We start from the raw sequence: 24,789 nt of genomic DNA on the forward strand, positions 1-24,789 counted from the left end.
TGCGCGGGCCTCTCACCGTCGCGGCCTCTCTTGTTGCGGAGCACAGGCTCCAGACGCGCAGGCTCAGTAGTTGTGGCTCACGGGCCCAGTTGCTCCACGGCATGTGGGATCCTCCCAGACCAGGGCTCGAAGCCGTGTCCCCTGCATTAGCAGGCAGATTCTCAACCACTGCGCCACCAGGGAAGCCCCTTTACAGCCTTTTAAAAACATTGCAGTGTGTACACTTGGCCCAGGTCAAGCGTCAAGCCAGTCACCAAAGCGTCTGAGATGAGACCAGACGAGTTTTTCGTGTCCTGTTTACTGAACCATTTACTGAACCAGCCTGAGTTAGGGCTTTCTCTGTTCGCATTTGCCCAGGTTCGCCAACAGCCTTCCGATCAACGACCCTCTGCAGACGGTCTACCAGCTGATGTCCGGGCGGATGCCAGCCGCGTCCACGGTCAGTATGGGGGTCCTCACGGCAGCCTCCACAGCTCAGCCGTCTGTTCAGAGCCCGCTCCCGGGAGGGCTCGCCTCGCAGGCCACGGGGCCGGCATTTCCACCCTGCTCCTGGAGCTTGAGCGCTGCAGAGTTAAGATGGCCGTGTGTTCCAAGGATGAGGGTGTTTTGCTTGTCTCTGGTTTCAGTGTTGTGGAGATGAGAAGTGGGGAGACTGGCGACCGCACCTGGCCATGGTTTTGTCCAACCTGAACAACAACGTGGACGTGGAAGCCCGGGCGATGGCCACGATGGGGGACACTCTGGGTAGGTCAGATGCCGACGTAGAAGGCGGGCCTGGGGCTGCCGTCGGGTGCTCGGGACCCCGAGACTGTCCCCCCGACTGGGCTCTCTCTGGTGTCTCTGTGAGCGCTCTGATCTCCGGGAGACCCTGTGACCGAGGCCCGCCTGCCTTACGTACCTTCAGCCTCGAGAGGCCTCCTTGATGCCGCGCACTTCTGCTACCTCGTGGCCCAGGCTGGGTTCGGGGTTTACACCAGGAAAACCACAAAGCTTGTCTTAATTGGATCAAACCACGGGTGAGCAAGTGCATAGGTATAGTGGCACCCCTTTCCCCTAGAAAGGAAAAGCCCCTCCCTCGGCTAACCCAGACTGGCGCTTCGGTGACCCGCCCAAAGGTGACAGCCGCTCATGCCCTCCACAGTTTGCCATTTTTAAAGTTCGCGACCAACGAAGCTATTCAGAGGACAGAAGCCTATGAGTACGCTCAGTCCCTGGGGGCGCAGACCTGCTCCTTACCCAGCTTCCAGGTGGGTGGGGCGCCACGGCTCCAGCTCTGACGGGGGGCTGGGGGGAGTGGGTGCTGACAGGCCTGCAGTCGTTTAGGGGTTTTATTCAGAAAACGTGAAGAGCGATGAAGTGTTTTTGGAACTCTCGAGGAGATGTTTGATCTGTAACGTTCGAGAATTGAAGCTTGCTGAATTGAGAATTTTGTTAGCGTGTTGGTTCTTAGTGTTTTAAGTGTTGGAAACTTCTAGTGTTCGGTTTCAAGTACTTGTCTGTCAGCTGCGGACCATGTTTTGGGAGGGTGGTATCTGACCGGGACTGTGCGTGTGTGTCTGAAACGGGGCGGAGCATCGGTGCCAGCAGAGCAGGGTGGCCGCGCTGGCGGCTCCCGAGAGGCGGTCATCGCGGCCTGCGTGCGCGTGGTGGCGCCTCGTGGTCACTCCGTGGTCACTCGGTGGTCGAGAGCCCTGACGGCTCTGTTAAGGGTGCTGAAGAGAGAAAGCGAGTTTCTCAGAAGCTTAGTTGTTTACTCTGATGTAAAGTAGCTCAGGGAATGGGCCTGGCTCTGCTGTGGGCAGGTGTTGGGGACGCACGGGAGGGATGCGGACGTCCAGGGTAGCGTCAGCCTGCGGGAGGGCACAGGTGACACTAGGGACCGGGAGGGGGCGCGTAGCACCGCTCAGCTCGCCCGTCTGTCTGTCTCAGGTGTTTAAGTTCATCTACTGCTGCCGCCTGGCTGAGATGGGGCTCGCGACGCAGGCCTTCCACTACTGCGAGGTGATCGCCAAGAGCGTCCTGGCGCAGCCCCACAGACACTCCCCAGTGCTGCTCAGCCAGCTGCTTCAGGTAACGTCGTCCTCGATGTCGCTGCCCCCGCGCGGCACGTGGAGCCACGTGGGGCCACGTGGTCACGCGGTGCTCGTGACCAGAGGGCGCTTGGGACTGCCTGCTCGGCCGAGTTAAGATCCTGCATGTTCTCGGGCAGGTAGTTGGTGTTTTGCAGTCCAGCACAGGAGCCCTTGGGGCGCCTCGTGCAGAGACTTGGAGGTGAGCCTGGGCTTGAGAAGGACCCCGCCTGCAGGAGGCTCGTGTCTCGAGGCGTCCTCGCCTCGCGCTTAGCGCTGTGAGGGTCCAGGAGCCGCAGCCTGGGGTGGGTCCCGGCTGCGGCCCCGCGGCCCCAGGCTCTCGCTGCGGAAGACGGAGACCGCGTGACCACCCTCCCGCCAGTGCCCGGCACCAGGGGCGCCGCGTCAGTGCGCTCCTCTCCTCCTGGAGCTTCGTTTTTGGAATGTGTTCACGTGATACCGAAAATGTTTTTATTACGGGAACTTCGGGACGCATGCAGAAACAGGGTAGCTCCGGACCCCTGTCTCCATCTGGCAGTTTCTGCAGTTAAGGCGAGGTCAGGCGTGTGTGGCCCGTGCCCGCCTGCTGCCCCCCGGGGCGTGAGCGTTGCCAGGGCGGCCGGCGCCTCGGTGAGTGCAGCTGAGCAGAGGCCGGCTCAGCTCCCGCGGGTCCGGACGCCGCGGGCCCCGTGCCGCTGGCTGGGCGGCAGGCGCAGAGGGCGCCCGCGCTCCCGGTGGTCAGGCGCGGGCCACGGGAGCCCGCCCGCCTCACGAAGGTCCCCGCGGCGGATGGGGCTGCGTCCCTGACGTGGCAGGCGCGCTCGCTCCACCTCCCAGTGGGCTTTGAAGGCACGGTGTGGCCGCTGTCGCCTGTGGGAGGGTCCTCATCTGCATGTGTTTCCAGGTCGCCTCCCAGTTGCGCCTCTTTGACCCTCAGCTGAAGGAGAAGCCGGAGGAGGAGGCCGCTACGGAGCCTGCCTGGCTGGTCCAGCTGCAGCTCGTGGAGAAGCAGGTCAAGGTGCGCTGGGCTCCGGTCGTGGGGCCCGACAGGGAGCCACGTTCACGCTGAAGGTGGCGGGTGTGAGCGGCTCGGTTCTGGCGGCGCCCGGTGCCCGGGAGGGGAAGGCGCTCCTGGAGCATAGTGGGTCCGCGGGGTCGGCGGCCGGCGTGGAGACGCCTGAGGTCCTTCTCCTTCAGGAGGGCACCGCGGCGTGGAGTCTGGACAGAGCCTTCCCCCCGCGCTGTCCCAGCTCGCCGCGCTCCGAGGTGGGGCCGTGTGATGGCCCAGCGCCCGCCCAGCCAGCAGGCCTGGGCACCGACAACCCGCTGCTGGCGCCGCCTGTGCCCGGCGCTGACCACTTGGGCCAGGACGTGCGGCTGCTGCCCTCAGGTGAGCCCGCAGCGCCCTGGGCACCTGCCTCTGAACGTGGAGCGTCCCTGTCTTGCTGCCCAGAGAGTTGGGCCGTCTGTCCTGCCACCTCGGCCCTCTGCTTCCTCTTTGTCCCCCCTCCCTTGGTGAGCCCACTGGGTCTCGCGGCTTTAAAGGTCTGGCTGAGTGGGTGGGCGGTGCAGGAGGAGGGGGAGCTCAGTGAAGGCAGAGCCGGCCCTGGGCCAGGCGGCTGGCTGCTCGCCGGGGTCGTGCTGCGGCTTAGAGCCCAGCCCACGCCCCATGCTGTGCTGAGTGAGGTTCTCCCCTCGGCCCTGAAAAGCGTGTGTCCCGCTTCCCTAAACTAGTGACAGCCCGGCAGCTTCAGCCTTTGTGCTTGGACGGTTGGTTCCTTGGCCCTCGGTGAAGGAAACGTGCCCTGCGGAAGTCACTGGAGTGAGCACGTAACCTCAGGCTTTCTCTTCTCCGCCGTCTCCCTGCAGCTCCACTGACGCTCCCCGACGGTCAGCCGGCCTTCCCCACCAGGGCGCTGATGTTCCCAGTACCACCCCCCGCGGGCCCTGTCGAGCTGGGCCCTGGCTGTGGACCCCCAGGGGCTGCCCTTGGCTTTCCAGAGCACTCTGGGCCTGATCCTGTGGCTCCGTACCCAGGGCCTGGCCTGCCATCTGGCGCACCATCTCTCCAAGAGACTGAACATCTGCTCCCGGAGGCCAGGAGCCAGGACGCAGGTGGGTCTGCGAGGTGCCATCTGGAGAGCAGAGCTAAATTGGCTTTGGCGTTGAAGGAGCTAACTGGTAGGAGAGACTTAAGTCATTCAAACTTGGAGCAAAGTACGTTCCTTAGTGTATACCGAAAGTTCTAGAAGCTGATTGAAGATCAGTGACTTGACCTTTTGTTGGGACGTGAGGCGGGAGTGGGGGTGTCCAGGGCGTGGCCGGGGGGCGCCCGCCTGCAGCCTTTGTGGACGCACTGGGGAGGCTGTGACCTCCTTCTGGAGGGCGGTCTTGTCCCTGACCATCTGTCTACTTGGATGGCCTGGCTTGAAAAGAGAGACTATTTTCACATGTTTAGGAACATTCCATTCTTGGTTTGTGAAGCCCGCTTCGGGAGGCGTGGCAGAGGAGCTGTGCGTGTCTCCAGCAGCGTCTCTTGGCCGCGCCTGCTCCCTTTGCTGTGGGCTTAGTGGTGCCGCGGTCACAGGAGCTCTCGTTTCCCTTGACAGGAATGATGCCACAAGAGGCACCCGGCAGAAACGTGCTCTCGGAGCTAGGAGAAGAGGATTTTGGTGGAAAATTTGCTAATGTGGTACTTTCCCACTTCTTTTTTGGTTTTTAAGCTATTTTTCATGAACTTCACTGAATAAGTACTCAAACTCTTTGTTCTTAAGTTGTAAGTAGAAAGGTAATACTTAAAATTATCAGATTATCTTTTGAATCGTTTCTTAAAGAGAGAACTTGAATCCTTAAAATGTGAAGAGCTGGTGAACACATTAATAGGGGAAAAGATAATTTAATAGTGTAAAAGTAGGTATTTTAAGGAGAAGAAGTGTTCATCTACAGTGAAGCTACCTTGTCAATTTTAACTTTTCTAAAATGGAAAACTTCCCTGATTTCTGCCTCTCTTTCTACAATAGAATTTGTAAAATTTTCAGTGGTTTTCTTAAAATCAAGATTCATTTTGTCAGACATGCTTGATATAAATACCACCTGGGTGTGCTGTGATCCCAGTGATGGTGGGGGGAGGGTAAACGCTTTTATATCAACTGCCTTCTGGAAGCTTCTTTACAGAGACCCTGCTCTTTTGGGGCATCTCATCAGCAGGCGATTGCTGTGGTTTAAACTCTCCTTACGTGTTCCACCGTTAAAGTATTCTGTCCCTGTGAAAGTAAAAATGAGAGTTTAACTGTATTGAAAACAGAGTCTCAACCCAGGGATAAATATTTTTTAAAATGCTTCTATCTTTTAAAATGCCCACTGCCACCCCCTCTAACCAGTCTTCTCCTCGGTGCACATACGTATCCCGTCTCCTCCAGCCCAGCAGCCCCATAGAATTCCCGAATCCGCACCGTGAGTGCCGTGATGCTCCTAGAAAATGTTGCCCTTGAGCCCAGTCGGCCCCAGGGAAGCGGGGGCTGCTCTCACCAGCCCCTCCTTGCCTGGCTCTGCTCACCGTAGCGACGTAGCCTCTCGGTAAAGTCTTAAGAGCTCCTGGGGAGGTGCCCTCGGTGAGCCTGCTCCGTGTTACCTTGGGACAGGGCTCCTCAAGGACGTCCCAGGGCTCCGAGTCATCTCCGGGCTGGGGCAGCGCTGGCTCAGGGGCCCTGCAGCCGCCTCCGCCTCTGCCGCCCGCGCCCGACGTGAAGAGACCTGTCCAGGCAGCTAAGGAGACCAAGGAGCCTAAGAAGGTGACTCGCAGCCCCCAGCTGGGCGGGGCCGGGGGCTGGGCAGGGGCTCGGCTCCCCCGTCCTCGCGCTGAGGCGAGGAGAAGGAATGTGTTTGTTTAAATCAAGCCAAGCGTGTTCTTGAGGGGCAGTAAGCGTGTGGTGAAGCGCGAGTGTTTCTGTGTCCGTGTCCCCGTGTAAGCCCGCCAGCTCAGAGCTGGAGCCGTGCCTGCCTCCCGGACGCCCATGGGTCCAGGGCCCGTCCACACCCTCCCCAGAGGGTGGTCTCTGCGCTGGCCTCTGTCACCAGTGCTTGGGTTCGGCTGTTTCCGAACTTCACGTGGAGGAGGTGCCTTCTTGTCACCTGTCGTAGTGATATCGATCGTGTGCATACGCCGTGGTTTTATGTATCCTTTCTCCCAATGCCGGACATCTGTGGGTTTTTTTGGTTTGGGATTATTAGCAATAAAGCCGCGCGAGCGTTCTCGTCTGTGTCTTTTGGTGGCAGATGCACTTGTTTCTCTTGGGTGTATCCCGAGGTCACAGGACAGCTGTGTGTCTGGCTTTAGAGCGTCCTGCCAGCCCGTCCTCCTCAGTGGTTTACCGGGCACCCCTTCCAGCGGCCCGTCCTCACCCCGGGGGCTGCGTTGTCGGCCATTCTGCTGGGCTTAGTGACGCTTCGTTGTGGGTTCGTGTGCTTCTTCCCCTCCCCGTCCTCATCTGTGTGGGGCTGGCTCAGGTCTCCTCCCGTCCTTCGTGGGGTCCTCAGAGGTCGGCAGGCGTCGCATGTTGTGGACGCAGGTTCTGCCGGATGTGCGTGTGCGCACGCCTTCTCCAGCCTGTGGGTGGCCTTTTACGGCTACTGTCTTACGTAAACAAAAGTGCGATTCACAACGTGCCCGGGCCACGAGGTAGACAGAGCAGGACCTTCAGACGGGGTGTGACGTGCAGGGGGCTGCTCCCCCCAGCACAGGGCCGTGTGCTCTGTCGCAGATTCAGAGAAACGGGCGGGGGGGTGTGGATTTGCTGCTGCCTTTTGCGGTAGACGTCAGGTGCAGCGTAGGAAGGATGAAGTCAGTGTCGCTGAAGCCTAATCTCTGCCAGCCTCGGAGCACGAGGGCCTCTTCCTAGCGCCCACACGGACTCCCCAGCCGTCGCTACTCCTGCGGGGGGATGTTTCGGGCTGCTGATTTGTTGGCAGTCAGACGTGAAAAGCTCCAAGAGGCAAGCTATCGTTCTAATTTTTTTTTAAGCGTGGTAAAGTATACAGAAAACTTAACCACTTGAACCGTTTTAAGTGCCTGGCTCTGGAGCCTCAAGCACACTGTCGCGCACCTGTCCCGGGACTTTCTCGTCTTCCCAGACCGAAGCCCTGCCCCCGAGACTCGCTGCCGCCCAGCCCGGCCCGACATCCGCTTCCTGTCTCTGGCTTTGCCGCCTCCAGGCTCGGGGCCCTCGCGCGCGTGGGCCACACAGGCTTCGCTGGCCCTTGTGTGTTGGGCTCTTTGCGCCCAGCGCCACGTCCTCAGGGTTGTTCTGATGGTTTTTACGTTCAGAGCGGCGAGTCCTGGTTCTCTCGTTGGCTGCCTGTGAAGAAGAGGACAGAAGCTTACTTGCCAGACGACAAAAACAAATCGGTGCGTCCTGCCGGGTGGGCCCGGGGGGGCCAGTGGGTCCCGCAGCAGCGCGTCTGCCCGCCTGTCTGCGTGGAGTGACTCGGCTCCGGAGCGGACCTGAGCCGGCGCCTCGGAAGCCGTCAGGTTCTGATTTCTGATTCTGTCCAGCTTTTGCTACTGAGTTTTCTTTTTACCTTTCGCGATCGTGGCAGATTGTCTGGGATGAAAAGAAGAACCGCTGGGTGGACACGAACGAGCCGGAGGAGGAGGTGAGCCGGGACCCAGGCGCCCGCTGTGGCCAGGCGGGGAGCCCTGCCCTGGGCAGGGGCCTCCGTCTGCAGGGGTCCCCGTGGGCTCTAGGTCGGCGCGCAGACCCCGCAGTGGTCTTTCCCTCTGCAGAAGAAGGCTCCGCCCCCACCTCCAGCATCCCTTCCCAAGGCTCTGCAAGCTGCCCACCCTGGTCCTGGAGGGCCCCCCAGACCCGCTGTGAACATGTATTCTAGAAAAGCAGGTAACGACGGCCAACCAGACATTAGAGTTCACTTGGGTAATTTATTTGTCCTGCAGACGGGCCAGAGTTCAGCAATGACAACCTGCCCGTGAGGTGGTAGTTAGTTTCCCACCAGGAGGAGGACTGGTTTTCTGAGGATGAGTCCCTGGGGGGTGGGGGGCCAGCTCTCTAGAGAGTTCAGCGTTCCCGGGTGGACCGTCGTATCACTGGGGAGCTAAGGGCGGAGCGGATGCGATCGGCCGCGCCGTGGTGTGAAGTGGGACCCCTCGCCCGGGCAGAAGCCAAGCAAGCGTGCCCCAGGAGGGGCCCCCTTCCGGGCCCGGCCTCCCCGGGAGCGGAAGCCTGGCCCGGCGCTCTCGGGACACCAGGAGGACGGCGGGGTGACCTCGCTCCCTCTCCCCGTGGCAGCCCGAGCCCGAGCGCGCTACGTGGATGTCTTGAACCCGGGGGGCCCCCGGCGGAGCGAGCCAGCCCTTGCTCCCGCGGACTTCTTTGCACCACTGGCCCCACTCCCAATTCCCACACACCTGTTCGGACCAAACCCAGCAGGTAGGCAGCACGGGGGCAGCTGTCTGTGTGCAGCTTCTGACCTTTGGCCTCCTTCTGAGAGCCTCTGGCCTTAATCTTCTTTTAAGAGGAACTAACTACTCACCCACACGCCCAGCGCCCGAGGTTCCCCTGTGCTTGTCTGCCTGAGGACCTGGGTGCAGCTCTCCCCCGGGGCTGTTCCCTCTGGGCCCCAGAGACGGGGCGGGGGGGGGGGGGGGGGGGGGGCGGTGGGGGGGGGACCCCCTCCTCCGCTGTCCCTCCCTGTTCTCAAGGACCTGTGTTTTGGTGCAGTGACATTTTTGCATCTGCTGTGATTAAGCGGAGGAGGGGCGCTATGGCCAGAAAAGCTCCTCCCCTCCTCCCCCTGCAGTATGGGGACGGGGGGGGGGGGGGGGGGGGGGGGGGGGGGGGGGGGGGTGGGCGAGTGACCACCTCCTCCGCTGTCCCCGTCACAGATGCAGAGGAAGCACCGCCCGCCGAGGGGGCTGGCAGGGACGGGCAGGCACCGACGGGGGGGCCAGCCAAGCCAGAGCCCACCTCGGAGCCCAAGGTGAGCGGTGCCGGGGGCCCAGGCCGGGGGTCGGGCACTGGGGATTTGCCCCCTTCCCCGACCCAAGAGGCGGCCCTGACCTTCTCCAGAGTCTTGTGCGCACAGAGCTTCCGGTGTGGGTCACACGCGCGTTACCTGGTAATTTTGTCTCGCTGAACTTTTTACAGTGAAGAGGGTTTCTTTTGAATGATTATAATGTGTGTGTGCAACGCAGTCGTTCAGAGTTTGGTCTCTGAGGTCGGATGGACCTGGATTTCAGGCCTGGTTCTCCAGTAATTAGCTTTTTAAAGGTGGGGGGTCGCTCAGCGCCTCTGAGCCTCAGCGTCCTGCCCCGTGGACGGGCCGATGAGAGCGCGGATCGCAGGGCCGCGGTGGGGCTCACGGCAGGCGCTCAGCAAGGATGCGCTGCGGGTGTTGGAATAGCAGGTCCGCGCGGCACCCTTTCACGACCCCTCAGCATGAGTGCCCCGTGGGGTAGAGCTGGCCGTCCTGGGTGGTCCTGCCTCGGTGGGTGCCTCCGACGCACGGGCTTTGCAGTAGCTGGCCTTCCCTGCTGTCCCGGCAGGTGCTCAGTTCTGCGGCGTCGCTCCCCGGACCTGAACGGCCACCCTCCGGAGCGGACGGTTCCCAGGGAGGAGAGGTAAACGGCGCCCGACGCGCGCGTCTGCTGAAGGTCTGGGCTGAGGAAGCTCGTTTTATTGTCCAGGTGGCTTCTTCCTTTAAAACTAGGTTAACGGGTAGGAAAAGGGCAGCTTAGAAACTTTCTAGAACTCAAAAAGTGTTGTATTCCTTAAAAGAGTCACGCTTGTTTCCGCAGAGTTGTTTGGGAGCTCGGGCTAGAGCGAGGGGCTGCGTTGTGTGTTCGTCAGCCGGGCTCGCCCCTCTGCCGGGCTCTCCTGTCCTCGGTCCCTCGGGGGGCACGAGGTCTGGCCGCCTTGGGCCCAGGCCTGGGCAGACCTCCCTCCCCGCAACCAGGGGTCGTTTCCAGTAAAAACTGTACATGAAAATAGGAGTTTCAGGCTAACTCTGGCTTTTTTCCCATCGAGCTGTACTGATTCTAACAGCGTCATAAAGCTCTTTGGAATTAAACTGCCAGCGTGGAGCAGTGACATGCATGTTGATTTTTGTATTTGTCTGTATCTGTGTGTTCTTGCTGTTTTGTAGCTGTCGCGCTGTAGTTCACTGAGCTCGTTATCACGTGAAGTGAGCCAGCATTTTAACCAGGTACCTGTGGCTGGCCGTGTGCACTGGACATGGATTTGAACGGGGTTGTCTGTCTTTCCTTTGAGATCGCTGTGCTGGTCGGTCATCGTGCCCCTGGCCACTGACATTACTTGTCACCTCCCAGCCATCACATGCCTGAGGATGCAGTGTTCCTTTCTTTAGAAGTTTTTAAAGGGCGGTGTTGAATAGCCAGACACATCAACAACCGAACCGACCCCGAGAAGCTTGTAGTGAACGAACAAGTTTTGTGGTTGGGCTCTTTCTGAATTGGTTTTTTTAAATGACTAGCCATAGGCATAGCCTCAGAGTGTGTGTGTGTGTGTGTGTGAGTGTGTGTGAGTGTGTGTGTGTGTGTGTCAGAAGCCCACCTGGGTCAGGATGCTCTCATTTGAAAGAGAGAATTCTGTTTTCTGATCAAGCACGAGAAGGTTTATTTTAGGCAGGCGGAGTGAGGCAGTGACAGCTGTCTGTGAGTGTGTGTGAGTGTGTGTGTGTGTGTGTCAGAAGCCCACCTGGGTCAGGATGCTCTCATTTGAAAGAGAGAATTCTGTTTTCTGATCAAGCACGAGAAGGTTTATTTTAGGCAGGCGGAGTGAGGCAGTGACAGCTGTCTGGGGTCACTCTGTGTGGGAAATAAAGGAATACTTCATCTTCTCTGCGTATTGGGGCACTAAGCTTTTCCCTCGGCTTGGCAGAAAGGCTTCATGTGACTTGTTTTATTTGTGAATTGAAACGCTGGATTTTGTAGCTGGACACCTGAGGTCTAAAGCAATCAAAAGCACCTACTAAGCGCTCACCCTGGCACTGAGTGCCCTCTCAGAGCTCCGTGCCGCCTCGTGTGCGTGCACTGGTTCTAAAGCATTGTACTCCTCTGCATGTTGCTTTGGTTTTTACCATTTTTCTATGAACCATTAGATAATTAAATACAGCGTTGCAAGAAGTATCTTTGACCAGCTTCTGGGGCACATTTGAAAGTACTGATGTTATAAATCCTTTCTCAGAGGTAGTACCTGTATTTGCAAATGAGACAAGCCGCCGTGCACTGTTAGTTGTTGAGGTGAACTCTCTGTGCTTCGCAGGCTCCCCGTGCTCTCGGCCCTGCAGGGGGCCCTCCTGCGGCAGCGGTGCCCTTCTACAACCCCGCTCAGTTTGCACAAGTAAGTGCCCCTGCTGTCTCCCCGGGGCGGGTGGGAGCTGACGGGGGCTCCCCCAGCGAGACCCTGACTTGCCCGCTCGCCCCCTCCCGGCTCTGCTGCCTCCCTGGGTGGGGATGCCCCCGCCGGCTCTTGCTGACACTGCTGTGGGGTGGGCCTGACTCCCTCTCCGATGCTGGCCTCGGCCTCCCTTCACCTGGTAGCTCGTGACCTTCAGGCTGGGAAGGTCATGAATGCCTCCTTTTATTTCTCTCCCTCCCAGGCTCTGGCCTGTGGAGGATGGACTGGCCGCCATTCTGGGGAGTGCAGCGGGGGCAGAGGTCTGCAGGGAGGTCTCGGCTTTCGGGATGCAAAGCCTCACCTGACCCCGGCCTGTCCCAAGGCAGATCTGCCCTCGCCTCGTGTCCCCGGCCTTAGGCCTCCTCGGGGGGCGGGCCTTCCTGCCCCCTGCACCTTTCTTTCATCCCCGGCTGCCATCTGCTTCTCCATTCCACGAGTTGGTCGTTGTTTTCTTCTCTCCTGTAACCTTCATCTTGGAGTTTATGCCTTTACAAAAACTCCTTGACTTTCATTTCAGTTGGCATTTTCGGGGGAGCAGGAGGAAGCGCCTGTGTTCTGCGCACGGCCTTCCCCTGGGCGTTCCCTTGCACCCCTCAGTGGCAGGCCAGACCACGTTCTCCCTGGGCGCTTTAGACACCCAGCTGTTGGAATCAGCCTCGCCCCACCGCCCTAACCAAGCTGCAGGCACCTTTAAAGGGAATGCCAAGACGTGCTACTGACTTGGTCCGTGACCGTGGGCTTGCAAACAGAACAAAACGAACAGAACATGCCTGTTTGCTGAGAGAACGGTCTGTTCTGGCTTGTTCCACAGACCTGCTGATCCTTCCCCAAGGCCCCCCCCACCCCACCCCCCACCCCTGTCGTCGGGGACGGGCTTGCGGAGCTCAGTGCTGTCCCTTGTCGTTTCAGGCCTCTGCTGCCTCGGGAAGTTCAAGGATGGGAAGGATTGGCCAGAGGAAGTACCCAGCATATTGAGCTAGAATGGTCCCTGTCCTGGTTTGGTATTTGGAGCCCTGAAGTGGTTATTCCACCAAGAGTTCAGACTGATTGCCTGCGACTCCCGTCTGCTCCCTAATGGAGACGGATGCAGCGATTCAGAAGTGATTTATGAAGTGTCGCCAGCATTAATTCCACACTTTCAGGAAGCTGGATGAGAAGAGGGAATCTGTGACTTACTAGAATTTTCCATCTGAAGGAATAATTTAAGGATCCAGCATTCACAGTCATTTGAGGATGTTACACTAAGTGAAGCTGGAAACATCTTGGCTACGGGAGGACTTTGCTTTTCAGTAACTAAGGCATCTCTCAAAACCTAACGGTGAATTATTGCCAGGTAAATCCCAGGGGTCCTTTAAGATGCCGGAAGGAAACAGTGCACCTTTGACTCAGAGAGGAACGCGGCGAGGGGTGCACGTCCAGAGTTGGTCAGCCCCCACCTTGCGTTGTTGAAGCTGGAAGGATGCTTCGTCTCAAAGGAAACATGGGCTTCATTTAGCAACAATTCCGTTAGGTTTCGAGAGCAGCCCTCGCTGCTGACGTGTGTTTATCTCCTGTAGCGAAGAGTGTCCAGCCCTGCGTAATTTCCTGTGGCCTCACTAGGACCATGACGCTTCCACGCAGCCGGAGGGACTGGCTCTGCTGTCACGAGGGGCGGCGCCGTCGCTGGGACAGAGCCACAGGGGCCTCTGCTCTGATGTGACGGATCCGAGTTGACAAACCAGTGTCACAACTGTGGCTGATAAGTTTGGTTTGGACTTTTCCCTGTGGACCAGCTGAGGCCATGTGTTCTGGCCCGCCTTCACGGTGCAGTCCAGTTGTCTGGCTTCCTCTCACCATTGCATCATTTAAGGAGTTGGTAACATCTTGAAGAAAGGGGCTTAAAATTTCTTGTGAGAAGCTCTGGAATCTGAACTTTCTGCCCCGAGACCTTCCGTGGCTAATGTGCTGACTCAGCCTGTGAACCTGCACAGGAAGACCTCCTCCTGGTGGACTCAGCTTTAAGGCTTCATCGACTGTTCTTAAAACTGTTCACTTTCTTCTTCGGTCTAAGGAAAAGATTTCAATATTTAAAAAAATCATTAGGAAATAATTTCTGTAGAACGCTGGTGGAACACGGTTTGTTGGGGCTTTAGGTCCAAGGGTAGGGCTTGTGTGAGGGTGGGGTCCGCGCGGGCCGCTCTGGGCCACCTGCCGTCTAGGAAGGACTCACAGAACGGTTTCCAGAATGTTTCACTGGTTCGTCCCTTTGGGAGAGGCCGGCCTTGTCGACGGGCAGTCTCTCGCGTGCCAGGGTCAGCGCTTGGCGCAGTTCCCGGGCCGAGACCCACCTGGCGCCCTCGGCTTCCTCCTCAGCCCTGCCCGTCGTTCTCTGTGTTTGACTGCCAGCGACTTTTGATTCAAGAAGCTTCCTCTGAGGCGGGAGCTGCTATTTTTCCTAAATGCACATTGTTAAATAAAATATTTTGCGTTCTCAAGCCCTTTCACCATGTCTCCTTTTGTTGATTGGAAGCCCGTGGGGAGCCCCTGGCCTCACCCGCCCTTTGTTGATTGGCTTCTAGAGGCGCCCGGGGCCACTGCTTCCCGTCTTCTGCCAGACTCGCCCGTTAGGGGCTCCCAGGAAGAAGGGGCTCCTCTCTGATCGGCGGAGCCGCGGCGGGCGGGTCTGATGGGGAGGCGCATCCTGATGGCAGTGACAATGAGGGCCCAGGGCAACGCTCTGCCTCCTAGGATCCCCTCTGCAGGGAAGGTCCCCACTAGACGGAGAGGAGAGCAGGGGCTTCCGGGCGCGGGGAAGACGGGCAGGGGACCGGGGAGCGGGGCGGACGCGGGGAAGGGAGCCGCGGTGCTCCTGGCGCCCACCAGAGGGCGCCCTCCCGCCTCGCTTGCCGCCGCTGGGTCCTCCGGCCGCCAGAGGCCGCCGCTGCGGGCGCCGGGGCCGGGGCCGCCCTGCCCGCCGGTCGCCGGGGAGCGGCCGCCGAAGCCCGCCGGGCTGGGGAGCAGGCGGCGCCTCGAGGTGGGGGCGCGGGGCTCGGTGACCCCGGGCGGGGGGTGCGGGAGGGAGGAGACCTCCGGGAGGGGTGCGGGGTGCGGGGCGGCGGCTCGGGGCCCAGGGGTCCTCGGCACGGAGTGACCCCTGGACGGGGGCGCGGAGGCCTTGGGCGGGGCTCGAGGACTGGGCGGGGCGACCCTGGGTTGGAGTCGGGGCGCGGGGATCCCTGGGGCGGCATCGGGTTGCGGGATTCCCGGCGTGGCGGGGGGGCGCGGGGGTGCCGGGCGCGGGTCTCGCCCCCTTCCCCACCCCCAGCTCTGCGGCTCCGCGGCGGTCGTTGCCCTGGGGAGCGCGCAGCCGGCCGGCCCGACTCGCAGTCCCGAGCCAGGGGCCTGTGCCGGCCGGGCCGCAGACCCGCTCAGGGTCTCCCGCTCTCGGTGCGGCATCTGCGGGCCGAGCGATGGTGGTGGGCTCTCAGGTGAGCGAGGCCGGGCCGCCGGGCTCCCGGGGGAAGGGGCGCGGGCCGGGACCCCTGCCAAGGCCGTGCCTACACCTCGGGGGCGGGAATTCTCAGTGGGTCGCGCCCCTGGCTCCCCACGTGAGGAGCAACCCTGTCAGGAGGATGGCTTGTCTCCTTCCTAAGATGCTGGGCCGTCACCCGCCTCCTAGGAGGAGGCGGCGGGCGGCCCGGATGCCGACGTGCTTGTTCCTGCTGGACTCCTGCTGACCTGTCTGCTCTGTCACCCTGCACCCCAGCTGCCCTCCGGGATCATTCAATGGCATCGGGGCCCCGGGCGTGAAAGGCTAACCGCGTGGTTTTCCCTTAGGTACTGGCCGAGGACTCCAGACTGTCGGGGCTCCCGGCCATGCAGCAGCTGGCTCTGCTCCAGCTGGACCACCCCAGCCCCAGGGGGAGCTGCTGCCCTTTCTCTCCTCCACAGCTCGCCCAGCGACGGCTGACCACGCATCCCTGACGCTGGCCGTCGCCAGCAGCCCCAGGAGGAGCTGTCTCCCGGCTCGGCCAGGCTGCCCCCTGGACTGTGCCGTCCAAGTTGGCGAGCCTGGGGCACTCGGAGGCCGCCCAGCAGCCCACCGCCCGGGGGCATCTGCAGCCTGAAGTCAGAATGCTCAAGGGGCAGCTCCCAAACACTGACGAAGACCCCGCCGCCCGCCCAGTGCTCCCTCGGGACGCCCCAGCGCCAGTCGGCAACGAGGACCCACGGGCCACGGGGAGACCCTTCAGTCCGAAGCCGCCGCCGCCGAGGCCCAGGCTGGAGCGAGCATTGTCCCTGGATGAGAAGGGCTGGAGGAAGAGGCGTTTTCGAACCAGCCGTGAGGACCTGGCCGCGAGGAATGGGGCCAGCCCCTCCGGGGGCTCCCTGCAGGACGAGGCCCCCGGGACCGCCGCCCGCAGTGGCTCCCCGCCCTGCCTGAGCACCTCCCTGCAGGAGATCCCCACAACCCGCAGGGCCCCGGGCAGCGGAGGCCCCTCCTCGCGGGGTAACTGTCTTTCCGGAACGATCAGCACTTCCCTGGACCTCCTGCACCGGGATGGGGCCTCGGCCGGGAGCGCCCCCCGGCTGGCCAGCCTGCTTCCCCCGCGCCCGCTGCCCGCCATGGACTGGAACGTCGCCTCCGACGCCCTGCGGACAGCGAACAAGGTGGGCTGGGGCCACGCGGACTACCAGGTGCGGCGGCAGGCCGGGCTGTTCCGGGCCCACAGCAGCCTGGGCCCCGGCCGGCCCCCGAGCCCCCTGGCCCGTGACGACTGCTCCCTGCGCCCGGCCACGTCCACCTTCAGCCTCCTGGTGCCCATTCGCACCAAGGACGTCCGCGGCAGGTAGGGCCTCGGGGGCGGGCGGCACCGCGCCCTGCGTCCGTGGCCTTGCTTGGCCTCCAGCAGCCCCGTGAGAACCACGGGGAGCGTCCCCTGAAGGCGCGTGAGGCGCTGCAGCGGGTCTCCCTCCCCTGGCCCCCGTCTCCCAGGCCCTCCCCAGCTTTTCCTCTGCGTCTCAGCCCCACAGGCTCCGGGAAGCAGATGGTGGGGTACGCAGGTCCCTCTGCGCGCTGGGCAGCCCCGTTTTCCTTCCCCTTTCTTGCTCCGTCGGGGGCAGCCTTCGTCCACGTGTGCAGGGCGGCCCGGGACTCCGGGGTGGGTCGGGGAACCCGCGTCCACGCAGCCGCTTTGATCAGGACCAGCGTTTAGCCAGCTGTGCCCTGTGCACGTGCCGGCACTTTTCCAGGACGGAGAGCTGGACCCGGGTGGGGGCCCCAGTGACTGCGGCTGGGCTGCCCCGAGGGGAGGCTCCCCGGGGCCCACCTCTGGCGGGGAGGGGCGCGGGCAGAGCCCAACTCGTGCACCCTGCTCTCAGGAGCGCCCCGGGATTTCTCAGCGTTCGGGGCTCGGTCTGCCCCGACCCCATCCACGGGCAAGGAGAGGGGTCTCGCATCTCGGAGGACGCCGGGCTTCCGGGGCTCAGGGGGCTTGAATAACTAGTCCGTCTTGACTTCTTTAGAGTTTGAAGGGGGGTGGGCGCCACCCAGCCGCCCGGCTCCCATCTCACACCTCTGCCCACCTCTCCCGAGCCAGCGCCGGGGTGGGGGGTAGGGGGTCCCAGGAGCTGCTGAGCCCGACCCAGCCGCGCCCCCCAGCTCGCTGACCCATCGTCTCTGGGAGCCTGGTGTCGGGCCACACCGCGGTGCCCACGCTGTGACTCGGAAGGCCATCCCGCGCTCTCCCCGACCCCCGGCCCTGTCCGTGCTCGGCCTGGCCGCTGACCGCTGGCTCTCACGGCCCCTGCCGCACCGGCCGGGGCTGGGCGGGTTGTTTGCAGCGCACATCGGGCCACGGCCCTGACTCGGGGGCCCCACGCCACCCACTCCCTGCCGGGGCGCCCGAGGCCCCGGGAGGGCGGGGGGAGCTCTGTCACCGCCGCCCCCCGCCGCACCAACCCCCTGGACGTGGGCCGGGGAGGGGAAGAGTGAGGCGGTCCCTGTGCTGGTGTCCTGGGGCGGCCGCAGCAAAGCGCCGCAGGCTGAGAGCCTTAAAACAGGACTTACTCTGTCCCAGTTCTGAGGCCAGAATTCAGAAATCCAGCTTGGCAGGGCCGCGCTCCCTCCCGAGCCCCCAGGGAGGGTCCTTCCTGCCTCTTCCAGCTGCTGGGGGCCCAGGCGTCCCCGGCTTGTCACCCCAGTCTCTGCTCCGTCCTCACGCGGCTTCTCCTCTGTGTCTGTCTCAAAAGGACAGCGGTCACTGGATTTAGGGCCGCCCTCATCCAGGAGGACCTCATCTCGAGATCCTTAACTAATTACATCCGTCTGCAAAGATCCTTTTTCTAAATAAGGTCACGTTCGCAGATTCTGGGGTCGGGGCAGACGGAAGGTCACCCTCACCCAGCCCCGCCCTTGGTGAGCCCAGCAGTGAGAGCCAGGCAGGTGGTTCCTCTGGCCGCCAGCCTCCCTCCTGCACCCTCCATCAGCGCCGGGCACTGTTTTAGGGCGAAACGGGTTCCTTTGTTAAAAGTGTGCTTTCACAGGGAATTCCCGGGGTGGCCAGGGGTTACGACTCGGCGCTCTCACTTCCATGGCCCCAAGAACTAAGATCCCGCAGGCCGCGCAGCCACAAAAAAAGTATGATTTCTCTGTTTAAATTTTATGCGATGTACGTAGACTCGCCTGTTCTACAAAAACAAGAAGCACGTCTCCAAATCAGATCCCCAGCTTTTCTCTCTCACAGCAGCCGACGGCGGGTTGATGGGCTCCCCACGTGCAGGCCCTCCGCGTGTCCTAGGACACGGGTCGGCGGGCTGGGTAGGCACTGCTTCAACTGTGGGGGCCGTGTGGTCTCTGCGGCAGTGCTCGCCTCTGCCGCGTTGGGTGCGAGAGCGGCCCAGGCCTGGCACCAACCGCGCGGCCGTGGGGCACGAACGCCTCGTTCAGGGAGGCCGAGGGGTGAATCTCAGGGCACTTTCCCATGCCACGGACTACTGGTTTTTCCCAACCATTTAAAAGCGTAGGGGACCTCCCCGGTGGTCCAGTGGGTAAGGCGCCACGCCTCCAATGCAGGGGGCCCGGGTTTGACCCCTGGTCGGGGAACTGTGTCCCGCGTGCCGCCGCTAAGAAGTCCGAATGCCACACCTAAAAGATCCTACGAGCCGCAGCAAAGATCCCGCGTGCTGCAGCTAAGGCCCGGTGCAGCCAAAGTAAATAAGGATTTACAAATAAAATAAAAGCGTAGGAGCGATTCTTAGCTTGCGGGCCGCACGCAGACAGTCTGGATCTGGCCCGGGTCAGGGCTGAGGACTGAGGAACGGGGCTGAGGCTGTGCCCTCGGAGGGGCTGCGGACGGGGCTGGTCTGGAGGAGACACAGCCCTGCGGGCAGCAGTCAGCCGGTTAGGGTCCTCAGTGCCGTGGGGTGACCTCAGGGAGGGCCCCCCTCCCGACGCACTTGAATTCATGCCCTGCAAAGCTTGGTCAGGGTTTAAGAGTTTCTCATGCGAGTTTGCAAGGGCTGGATCCTGATTTCATCTCCTTCAAGGGGATCGGGGCCTGTTTGCAAGCTGGGCTGTAGGGATTTCTTAGCAAGTTGGAATGAAAACAGCAAGTGAGACATTTGAACTTGGATGGAGCCCGTGGGTTCCCCTCCCTCTTTGGGAACCTAAGCAGACACGGTCCCATCGCAGGTCCTTCAGGAACAGTTTTCACGTGGTTGAAAAAAAAAAACCCAAGGCCGCACTAACGTTCTTTCGTGACACGTGGAAATGACGTGAAACTCAGGTTTTGGTGTCCTTAAATGCAGTCTCGTCGGCACATGGGCATCGGCCGAGGCTGCTTTCAGGGGTTAAGCGGTGACAGACCGACGGCCCCGAAGCCTGAGTCCTGCACGGCGCTCACGGAAGGAGCGGGTGTCAGACGCGGCCCCCCGCGCGAGGGCAGGACCAGAGCTGGGGCTTAGCTGTGCTGTATTAGGGCCTCTGCGACGCTGTTCGAGACTTCGCACCATTTGCCTGCGTCATCCTGTGAGAATCTCACAGTGGATTGAGCTTTCGGGTCCTGTGAGGACGGGTGTGTCACGGGCAGCCTTTACGAGCTCTCCCGGTGCTGTGGAGGGCGAGGCAAAGGCCGGAGCCCCGGACAAGGGCGCACGTCCCCCCCAAGTCTGCTTACCGTGCAGAAGCCCACCTCGACCTCTGCGGCCCTTCCGGGGCTTTGCCCTTAGCGGTTCCACAAAAAAGCCCCAAATGTCACCTTTACGTCCCTTCCTCTCGGGAGGCGGCGGAGGGAAGCCGAAAGCCCGCGGTGTTTGTAGCGCTGCGAACGCAGCGAGTTTCCCTAGAGAGCAGGGCACCTCGGCACTGTGCTCTGTGCCGACCACGGGGTCCTGAGGGAATCCCAGCTCTGGGAGAGGAGCTCCCGACCCCTGGGAGGTGTGTCCTGCTCCCGGCCCCTCCCTGGGCCCACGTGCTGCGACCCCCCCACCCCCCACCCCCCGGCCCCGGTTCAGTCTGTCCCGTGTCCGCAGGAGCTACCTGGAGGGGAGTCTCCTGGCGAGCGGGGCCCTGATGGGGGCAGACGAGCTGGCCCGCTACTTCCCAGACCGGAACGTGGCCCTCTTCGTGGCCACGTGGAACATGCAGGGACAGAAGGTAAGCGGGCTGCCCGCCCCCACTCAGGACGGCGCTGGGTTCCCACTAGGTTCTTCCTGGGCCCGCCCCAGCCTCCCCGTCCCCCGGAGGGGCCTCCTGTGTGTCACACCCTCTCGCCCACCTCTCCACCGCCTGGTGGGGCATTAATGCTTCTCTTTGCAGACAGACCGTAAGCATTTTTTTAGAGCAGTTCGAGGCTCCCAGCACATTTGGGAGGAAGGGGCAGAGATTCCCCGAGAGCCCCCTCTCCCCCACGCGCGGCCTCCCCGTGGCGACGCCCAGCACAGGGCCAGGCCGTCAGGGTGCCCCGGGCCACTCCTGGGTGCACCCTGTGGGTCCCGGCAGACGTGTGGGGACGCGAGTCCGCCGCTGCGCTCCTTTGCCACAGGAGCTGCCCCCGAACCTGGACGAGCTCCTGCTGCCTGCCGAGGCTGACCTGGCTCAGGACCTGTACGTCGTCGGCGTCCAGGAGGGCTGCTCCGACAGGTAGGCTGCGCGCCCCGCCCCCGCCGCTGCCGCCCCGCCCCACGTCTCCGCTGCGCCGGTGCGCCCGGGTCCCTGGGAACAGCGGCGCCAGGCCGGCCTTTGGGGCTGAAGCTGCTGTGACCCGAGACCCCCGTGGGGGGCGAGACGTGGGCCGTGGCCGCGCCTGGGCTGAACCGGGATCGTTTTCTTCTCCAACGGGGACTCGCAGAATTTAGAAGGAATGAGGTTCATCTTCTTGTGAATGAAGAGCTGCTCCAAGAGATGGTGGGGGCAGGGGCACAGCGCGGTGCGGTCCCGCGGGCTCCAGCCCAGCCCGTGCAAGGCGTCGCTTGCCTCTCCTGGGTCTGCCGGGGCCCGGGCTGGGGGGGTGGGGGCAGGGCCCCGACTGCACCAGGCCCTGCGGGGAGGTGGCCTCCCTCCTGCCCCCCGGCTCTTATCAGGGGGCGGGGACCCAGCCTGTCCCCGGGGATGCAGGAGGAAGCGGGCCTCCCCCTCGTGCTGCGCGCCCACCGTGCCCCTCCCCGCAGGCGGGAGTGGGAGACGAGGTTGCAGGAGACGCTGGGCCCCCACTACGTCATGCTGTACTCGGCGGCCCACGGGGCGCTCTACATGTCCGTGCTCATCCGCAGGGACCTCATCTGGTTCTGCTCAGGTGGGCGGCCCCGGGGGGCGGACGTGCGCGTGGGGGGCGGGCGGTGCGGCGGCGTGGGGCCCTCGGGGCTGCGTCCGGCCCGGTCAGCCCTGCTCCCTCCGTGCAGAGGTGGAGAGCTCCACGGTGACCACGCGCATCGTGTCGCAGATCAAAACCAAGGGGGCCCTGGGCGTCAGCTTCACCTTTTTCGGCACCTCCCTCCTCTTCATCACGTCCCACTTCACCTGTAAGTCCCTCGCCCCTGGACCCCCAGAGCCCCTGGTGGCGAGGGTCACGGTGCAGACGCTGTGTGATCAGAGCTTGCGGGGGTTGCGGGGGGCGGTCTGCCCCCGACGGACCCCCAGGCGCCCAGCCCTGGGCTCGGGAGCCTGCCTCTGGAGAGGGCCCCCCGCGCTGTCCTTGCAGCTGGAGACGGGAAGGTGGGCGAGCGGCTGGCGGACTACAGCAAGACCGTCCAGGGCCTGGCGCTGCCCAAGAACGTGCCGGCCACCAGCCCCTACCGCTCCGACGCCGGTGAGCACCTTTACCTCCCCCCGAAGACAAGGCGGCTTCTGCCTCGTTCTCTGGAGGGTTGGTGGAGACGGGCTGTTCAGAGCTTTTGAGAATCGAGGTCAGAAAAGTCTGGAAAGTCGCTTGCTGACCGAAGCGAGGCCTGGCGCCTGCTCCCTGAGTCGTGGCCCGTGACCGTGTGAACCCAGAAAGCTGAGCCCCAGCAGCGTCGTGGGCCGCCACCCGCTTCCCAGGGAGCCCCGACCCTGCCGCGGGGAGCGCTGGGCTCACGCGCTTTTCCACCCGCTCACGCCCCAGCGGACGTCACCACCCGCTTCGACGGGGTCTTCTGGTTCGGAGACTTCAACTTCCGCCTGAGTGGCGGCCGGGCGGCCGTGGAAGCCATCCTGAAGCAGGACCCGGGCGTCAGCGTGCAGGCCCTGCTGCAGCACGACCAGCTCACGCGGGAGATGAAGAGAGGTGAGGCGGGGGGAGCAGCCGCCCGGCCAGGAGGCACCCCGGGGGGGCGGGGCTGACCCTGGGCTCCGAGCCGCGGCTCTGAGGTGGGGGCTCTGCCCGTCCCAGGGTCCATCTTCAAGGGCTTCCAGGAGCCGGACATCCACTTCCTGCCGTCGTACAAGTTCGACGTCGGGAAGGACTCGTATGATACCACCTCCAAGCAGAGGACCCCTTCGTACACGGTGAGCCGCCCGCAGGGCTGGGGGAGCGTGGGGGCCGGGCCTCCCGGGGGGGCTTCGACACGGGGACTCGTTCAAGGGCAGCCGACGCGAGAGGCCAGCCGGTCCAGCCCGGCAGCCAGACGGCCCCTGGGACCCTTCCCGCAGGACCGCGTCATGTACAGGAGCCGCCACAGGGACGACATCTGTCCCGTCAAGTACTCCTCCTGCCCCGGGATCAGGACGTCCGACCACCGCCCCGTGTACGGCCTGTTCCGGGTCAGAGTGAGGCCGGGGAGAGACAAGTCAGTACCCGCCTCGCTCCCGGGCCCTGCGGGGTGGGCGCGGGGCGGGGCGGGGCGGGGCGGGGGGGGGGGGCGCCTGGGAGCACTGCCTGGTCTCCTGTGTCCTGATGCCCCGCGGGGAGCAGGGTTCCAGCCGCCCCGCGTGGAGGTGGCTGGCGTAGGTTGTCTGAAGCAGGTGTCAGGCGAGCGACACGCCAGAGGGTGGGGACCTCGCCTGGACCCCTGGAACAGCCAGTGGCAGCTGGGGCTGTCCTAGAGCTGCCGCGAGGCGGGCCTGGCGCAGGCGGGAGGGAGCGTCCCGCCGGCTCATGGCGCTGTGCTGCGGCTGGGCCGCCAGTCGGGGCAGCCGCGGGGACCCAGGCCTCGGCCATCCCCACCTTCCACGTGCGGCCCGCAGCAAACGCCAGGAGGACGGTGCCCTCCTGATGGCTCTTTCCTCTCCAGCATCCCGCTAGCCGCCGGCAAGTTTGACCGAGAACTGTACCTGATAGGCATTAAGAGACGGATTTCCAGAGAGATCCAGAGACAGCAGGCGCTGAAGAGCCAGCACTCCAGCGCCATCTGTACCGTCTCTTGAGGAAATTTGCCGAAGGGGGACTGGTCACCTGCAACCCGGGAGGGTATCTGACCTAGGAACCCGGGAAGGCGGAGGAGGCTGCCATCCGGGGCGCTGATGAACCGCCGCCGGGGGCCGCCCCCTCCTCCGCGAGAGCCCCACGGGAGGCCCCAGGTCCGGCGCCCGCTGCTGGGACAGAACCGCACGCCCCCACGGCGCTTCCCTCTCTCAGGGCGGCCTCCCGCCACCGCGGCCGCCGTCGGTAGGAGATGCCCGGCTGGCTGCGAGCAGCTCGCGTGCCCTGAAGCCAGTGGCAGAGCCCGCGTGCGGGCCAGGCACCCTGACCTCCGGATCTGCAGCCTCCCGGCAGCCCCTCGAACCCAGACCAAGAGCTGCCCTTCCTCGAGTGCCAGGCGCGCCGCCGGGGGTCCGGCGACCCTGGGCCTCTGTTCCCACGGCACACGCTAGGACCGAGCCGAGGCTGGGATGAGGCCGGCCCGGCCGGCGGTTCAGGCCCACGAGACCGCCTCCCTCTCCTCTCCCGGTCCATTTGGGTCCATTTGCTTAGGTAACTTAAGTTAGCTACGAGCAGCATTAACGTTAAGTGGTGCGTTTCCTGGTCTGAGAAGCCGCTGGAAGCTTGGAATGTCACACCTCGCCAGCCTAGGCCGGCCCCCACCAGCCTGGACGTCTTGTTTTCTTAAAGGGTTTAGAGTCCGTTACTGCTTCGTGTCTTAATCCATCTCGTAAAAAAAAATATTTAGGCTTTGAATGTGGGAAAATCTAGGGGCGTTCAACCTAGTCTTTTATTTATTTTTCCATATTTATATTTTTAAATAAACGCATCTATTGAATCTTAAACTCTTCCTGGCCAAAAGAACCAGTCAGTTGCAGTGCTCCTGTAAGAAGAGGCTGTCACACTCCAAAGCAGGAAGCTTGGTCTCTCCTGGCCCCTGTGCTGTTTGCTCCTATGCCCCCCCCCATTGCCCCCAGGTAAGTGTCCGCTGAGAAAGGGCTTTTAGGGAACAGTGAACACTTCAGACCTGAGTGAATCGTGATGATCAATGATGTAAAGCCAGCTCCCACGAATACTGTTATCAAATTTTTATTCGCCTCCGTTTCCAAAATATGGCGTGTAAATTCTAAAGCAATACACACGCAATCTTTTGATACAAATGGGAGAAATTCCATTAATGAGAAGGCACGGCTGATCCCATCTGATTTCAAGAAACTCTTCAGGTTGTATGTATAAAACTTTGCTCGAAGAATGTGCCATTGAGCTTTGAATCAATTAACAGAAAATCTCTTTTGTTACAAAGGTTTTGTGGTAATGGGGCTCGAAATGAGTAGGGTTTTATGGATTCTTTCTAGGCATTTTCTCCGACCCAAATCATGGAGAAAAGAGTTAACGCGACACTGACGTGTACTAGTTTGGCTTGACATCGAGCTTCGTGTCCTTGGCGGCGGGGGGGGGGGGGGGTGTCGTTGG

At 62.4% G+C, this 24,789-nt stretch overlaps 2 protein-coding genes across 13 annotated transcripts in view; both read left to right on the forward strand.

The window, feature by feature from the left end:
- The window catches only part of SEC16A (SEC16 homolog A, endoplasmic reticulum export factor), a 34,427-nt gene extending 20,455 nt beyond the window's left edge, over nucleotides 1-13,972 (forward strand). For 4 of the 8 annotated variants that reach the window (XM_024126199.3, XM_024126198.3, XM_024126203.3 and 1 more), the window contains 19 exons: nucleotides 358-439; nucleotides 627-744; nucleotides 905-1,016; nucleotides 1,142-1,247; nucleotides 1,930-2,070; nucleotides 2,974-3,087; nucleotides 3,267-3,459; nucleotides 3,939-4,184; nucleotides 4,679-4,761; nucleotides 5,711-5,860; nucleotides 7,393-7,473; nucleotides 7,665-7,721; nucleotides 7,852-7,963; nucleotides 8,372-8,512; nucleotides 8,968-9,062; nucleotides 9,628-9,702; nucleotides 10,227-10,286; nucleotides 11,366-11,443; nucleotides 12,410-13,972. In XM_024126199.3, coding sequence (XP_023981967.1) covers nucleotides 358-439; nucleotides 627-744; nucleotides 905-1,016; nucleotides 1,142-1,247; nucleotides 1,930-2,070; nucleotides 2,974-3,087; nucleotides 3,267-3,459; nucleotides 3,939-4,184; nucleotides 4,679-4,761; nucleotides 5,711-5,860; nucleotides 7,393-7,473; nucleotides 7,665-7,721; nucleotides 7,852-7,963; nucleotides 8,372-8,512; nucleotides 8,968-9,062; nucleotides 9,628-9,702; nucleotides 10,227-10,286; nucleotides 11,366-11,443; nucleotides 12,410-12,475 — 2,110 coding nt within the window. In that variant the 3' untranslated portion in view covers nucleotides 12,476-13,972. The remainder of the gene's footprint in view (nucleotides 1-357; nucleotides 440-626; nucleotides 745-904; nucleotides 1,017-1,141; nucleotides 1,248-1,929; nucleotides 2,071-2,973; nucleotides 3,088-3,266; nucleotides 3,460-3,938; nucleotides 4,185-4,678; nucleotides 4,762-5,710; nucleotides 5,861-7,392; nucleotides 7,474-7,664; nucleotides 7,722-7,851; nucleotides 7,964-8,371; nucleotides 8,513-8,967; nucleotides 9,063-9,627; nucleotides 9,703-10,226; nucleotides 10,287-11,365; nucleotides 11,444-12,409) is intronic. The other 4 variants (XM_024126202.3, XM_028497645.2, XM_028497646.2 and 1 more) reach the window with 4 other exon arrangements.
- A 472-nt stretch (nucleotides 13,973-14,444) lies between these two features.
- On the forward strand, nucleotides 14,445-24,754 carry INPP5E (inositol polyphosphate-5-phosphatase E). Of its 5 annotated transcripts, XM_028497650.2 has the most exons (11): nucleotides 14,445-14,513; nucleotides 15,317-16,329; nucleotides 20,012-20,135; nucleotides 20,524-20,621; nucleotides 21,149-21,273; nucleotides 21,380-21,499; nucleotides 21,679-21,786; nucleotides 22,081-22,242; nucleotides 22,348-22,463; nucleotides 22,608-22,744; nucleotides 23,189-24,754. In XM_028497650.2, exons 2-11 carry the CDS (start codon nucleotides 15,614-15,616, stop codon nucleotides 23,319-23,321), a joined length of 1,839 nt encoding a protein of 612 aa, XP_028353451.1. In that variant the 5' UTR covers nucleotides 14,445-14,513; nucleotides 15,317-15,613; the 3' UTR covers nucleotides 23,322-24,754. The 5 variants fall into 5 exon arrangements, with proteins under 5 accessions (XP_028353451.1, XP_054945589.1, XP_054945592.1 ...); XM_055089614.1 differs by having other exon boundaries at nucleotides 22,348-22,744; XM_055089617.1 differs by having other exon boundaries at nucleotides 14,482-14,513; nucleotides 15,431-16,329; nucleotides 22,348-22,744.
- Nucleotides 24,755-24,789: the final 35 nt, after the last annotated feature.

The sequence above is a fragment of the Physeter macrocephalus genome, chromosome 13 (genome assembly GCF_002837175.3).
Source record: "Physeter macrocephalus isolate SW-GA chromosome 13, ASM283717v5, whole genome shotgun sequence".
Taxonomy (NCBI): domain Eukaryota; kingdom Metazoa; phylum Chordata; class Mammalia; order Artiodactyla; family Physeteridae; genus Physeter; species Physeter macrocephalus.

Bases quoted from the DNA above. Each gene is read 5' to 3' on its own strand.
- INPP5E (XM_055089614.1), top strand. From the start codon at position 15,614: ATGCTCAAGGGGCAGCTCCCAAACACTGACGAAGACCCCGCCGCCCGC. The intron at 21,500-21,678 runs GTAAGTCCCTCG...CTGTCCTTGCAG, and splicing joins CATCACGTCCCACTTCACCT to CTGGAGACGGGAAGGTGGGC. The intron at 22,243-22,347 runs GTGAGGCGGGGG...TGCCCGTCCCAG, and splicing joins CACGCGGGAGATGAAGAGAG to GGTCCATCTTCAAGGGCTTC.